Source organism: Cucurbita moschata, unplaced genomic scaffold, assembly GCF_002738365.1.
Source record: "Cucurbita moschata cultivar Rifu unplaced genomic scaffold, Cmos_1.0 Cmo_Scf00016, whole genome shotgun sequence".
NCBI classification, from domain to species: domain Eukaryota; kingdom Viridiplantae; phylum Streptophyta; class Magnoliopsida; order Cucurbitales; family Cucurbitaceae; genus Cucurbita; species Cucurbita moschata.
The window spans coordinates 2,352,589-2,355,613 of NW_019268532.1; the positions used below are offsets into that span (position 1 = coordinate 2,352,589).

Consider the following 3,025-nt stretch of genomic DNA (forward strand, 5'->3'; position numbering starts at 1 on the left):
CTTTGTTCAAGGGCTCCAAAAAAAGGAGTCGAGCCTTTGAGATCTCCATAGGCTCAGAGGAGGCTTTATGGTGTTCCTTGTTCGAAGACTCCAAAGAAAAAGAAGTAGTCTTCGAGAGCTCCATAGGCTCATAGGAAGCTCTATGATGATCTTTGTTCGATGGGGAAAGATTTTTGGAGGGGAGGAAGGCACACCGCTCAAAGTGGACAATATCATGCTAGACAAAGCGGACAATATCATGCCAATTATAGAGTTCCTGTGTCAAAAATTACACAAAATAAAAGGGCCCAGACAGAAAAAAGAGAGAAGAAGAAGAACCCAATATATTACAGCTGCAACTTTTTTCTTTTGAAAGCAAAAAGTAACAGAAACCAGAGAATGAACCCAGTAAAGGAGAGGTGAAGCCTAAACAAAGTGTAAGAGAAACCCATTAAAATTACAGATCAGAAGCAAAAAGTAAAAGAAACCAGAAGAAGAAGATGATAATAAACAAACCCAGATCAGATGAACAAAAAAAGGGCAGAAGAAACGAGGGTGTTTAGTGATTGTTATACCATAAAGATCTGGATCGCTTAAAGCCTGCAGATGGGGCTGCTGTACTTGTAATCTGAGGAACAGTGAAACAGTCATCTGCCCAAACTCTATTGACTTTTGATGAGTTTACTACCAAATCCTTTGTGTCCTTCACCCCACTGTTCATCATCAATCCTGAACCATAAATCGGCCCCTGAGGGACCCAAAGCTCCAAACGCTCCGATGGTGAAAGGCCACTGTTGAAATCACCTTCCTCAAATGGTAATCCCAACCCTTCACACTGCAAACAAGAAAAAGAAACACAATCTATCAATCAATATCATTAACCACATCAGTTCTTCACAGTAACAGTGAATAAATCAAACCTCCATAAAAGGGGGAGGAACAGAGGAATCGAGTAAATCCTCAAAGTGCCACCCAGGAAGTGTCTCCATCAAATATTCCGATATGCTACTGGCTGAGCCACCGCCTCCTGTCGGAATCTGACCTCCGCCGCCCTTGTTCATGGCCACTGCCGGAGGTATGTTGGTTGAGGCATTAACACAAACACTTGATGTGCATCCTACCGGAGCAGCAGGAACAACGGTTGGTTTCTTGACTGAACCCTTTGATTTGTGATCAGAACCAGTACGATGACCAGTTTTGATCGGTTTCTCGTCGGAGGGAGGCGGCGCGTACAGAGCAGCGGTAGTGGAAAGCTTAATCCCAGTCAGAAGAAACCTATCGTGTTTCATAGTGAGTTCATTAGCCGAATGAATTGGATCATCGCACTCTCTACACAGAATCGCTCTATCCTGTTGACAAAACAAGAACCCTCGCCGCTCCTAAACAAAATCAAATTCAAAAACCAAAATCAGACCAAACAAGAAACAGAACAAAACCCAATCCACCCAAAAACAACAAGAATCAGATCTCGGCAAAATACCCGGCACACATCGCAGACAGGTGCCTCCGCTGCAGCAGAGCGGAGCAGAGAGAAGCGGCGGTGCTTCGAAGCGAGCTTATTCGCATGGTGGACACGATGGTCACAGAGATTACAAAGCGCCGCCTCATCCGCCGTGCAGAACACTGACGCATCGCCTTTTTCACAGACATCACACTGAATCTTCATATCAAGATTAGAAGAAACTCGCCGGAGCAAGAGAAGTCAGGGAAGAACCTGGAGAGAATTGGAGAAGAAAATTACAAAATATAATAAGAATGATCGTACATCTCTGTCGATCTTCCCGCGGTGAAGAAGAGAGATTAATGATATTAAAAGAAGCGGAAGTAATTAGTTTAATTAATCAACAAACTAAACCCATTAAAACCAAAAGAATCATTAATCTAATGTTCATCGCCACCTCAAAAGTTGCACTAATTAATTTTAAATTTTTTAAATTATAATAATTTAACCACACGAGTTCGTTTAACCTGTGTTCGAGAAAACGACCCACATTTTTTATAACTCAAAACAAATAACTTTTTGAGTCGGGATTCGATTTTAATACATAATCGTCAACGGAGGTACGGATGAAGAGTAAGAGCTAAGTTTGAGAGAGTGACAGAAGTGAGACAACAAGCGAGAAAACTATGAAGCAAGTGGAGCTCGAGTTGTCATACTACCGAGCCTTAAGAGTCCCTCGATGGAACTCACTGTCTCGTACGATGCTCCCCTCGTAGCCGTTCAGCACTAAAATTGAGTCGAGAAAGTAAAAGATCACTAGGACATAGAGTGAGTTTGTCATTGTTTAACTAATTCTCGTCGTGTCGTCACTACTCGTACCCACTGTTGGATGAAAAGTCCCACATCGGCTAATTTAGAGAATGATCATGGGTTTATAATCAAGGAATCAAAGCCATAAGAGCTTATCCTCAAAGTGGACAGTATCATATCGTTAGGAGAGTCGTGTTCATCTAACACGCACACCATCGATGACCGCAACGAGGACACCAATGATGTCCTACGACGAGTGAGATAAAGAAGAGTTGACCACACCTCGTTCACCTTGACTTTTAAGTTCATACAGTCACACCTAACTTTTTTAACAATCTTAACCGGTATAGTGAAAAGAACTATATTTCTATTGCACCGAGCATGCACCTCACTATTTAAACTATCACGTTTTTAACGGTCTTAATTACATTTTTAATTAACTTTGAATTTTAATTCTAATTATTGATGGACACAAATTCAAAATTTGTTCAGAGCCGTATTAATTTAATTTTTTCAATTAGGTCATTTTCTTCCTCTAAATATTAATTACGATATCATTAGTACATTTAATTAACGATATATAAAATTAAATAACCTTTCAGTTCATCGGTCTATTATTATATGCATTATGAAACGCTATCGAATATAAATATTAGCAATTTATATTAAATAAAGTTTCAAAAAGAAAATAATTTATATTTTAAAATATTTATAAAAAAAAAAAAAAAAAAAAACATACACACAAGTATGTAGTATGACCATGTTATGTCTTATATGAAAAGGCCTATCTTATCA

At 39.4% G+C, this 3,025-nt stretch overlaps 1 protein-coding gene across 1 annotated transcript; it reads right to left on the minus strand.

Moving 5' to 3' along the window:
* Nucleotides 1-298: 298 nt before the first annotated feature.
* On the minus strand, nucleotides 299-1,806 carry LOC111454020 (B-box zinc finger protein 20-like). Its single transcript, XM_023095290.1, has 3 exons — nucleotides 1,460-1,806; nucleotides 900-1,358; nucleotides 299-814 (listed from the first exon to the last, which is right to left on the minus strand). Exons 1-3 carry the CDS (start codon nucleotides 1,643-1,645, stop codon nucleotides 539-541), a joined length of 921 nt encoding a protein of 306 aa, XP_022951058.1. The 5' UTR covers nucleotides 1,646-1,806; the 3' UTR covers nucleotides 299-538.
* Nucleotides 1,807-3,025: the final 1,219 nt, after the last annotated feature.

Excerpts from the sequence above, each read along its gene's own strand:
- LOC111454020 (XM_023095290.1), bottom strand. The coding sequence starts at position 1,645 with ATGAAGATTCAGTGTGATGTCTGTGAAAAAGGCGATGCGTCAGTGTTC. Across the intron at positions 1,359-1,459 it reads CTGTCTGCGATGTGTGCCGG|GAGCGGCGAGGGTTCTTGTT; the intron begins GTATTTTGCCGA and ends GATTTTGTTTAG. Across the intron at positions 815-899 it reads TTCCTCCCCCTTTTATGGAG|TGTGAAGGGTTGGGATTACC; the intron begins GTTTGATTTATT and ends TCTTGTTTGCAG.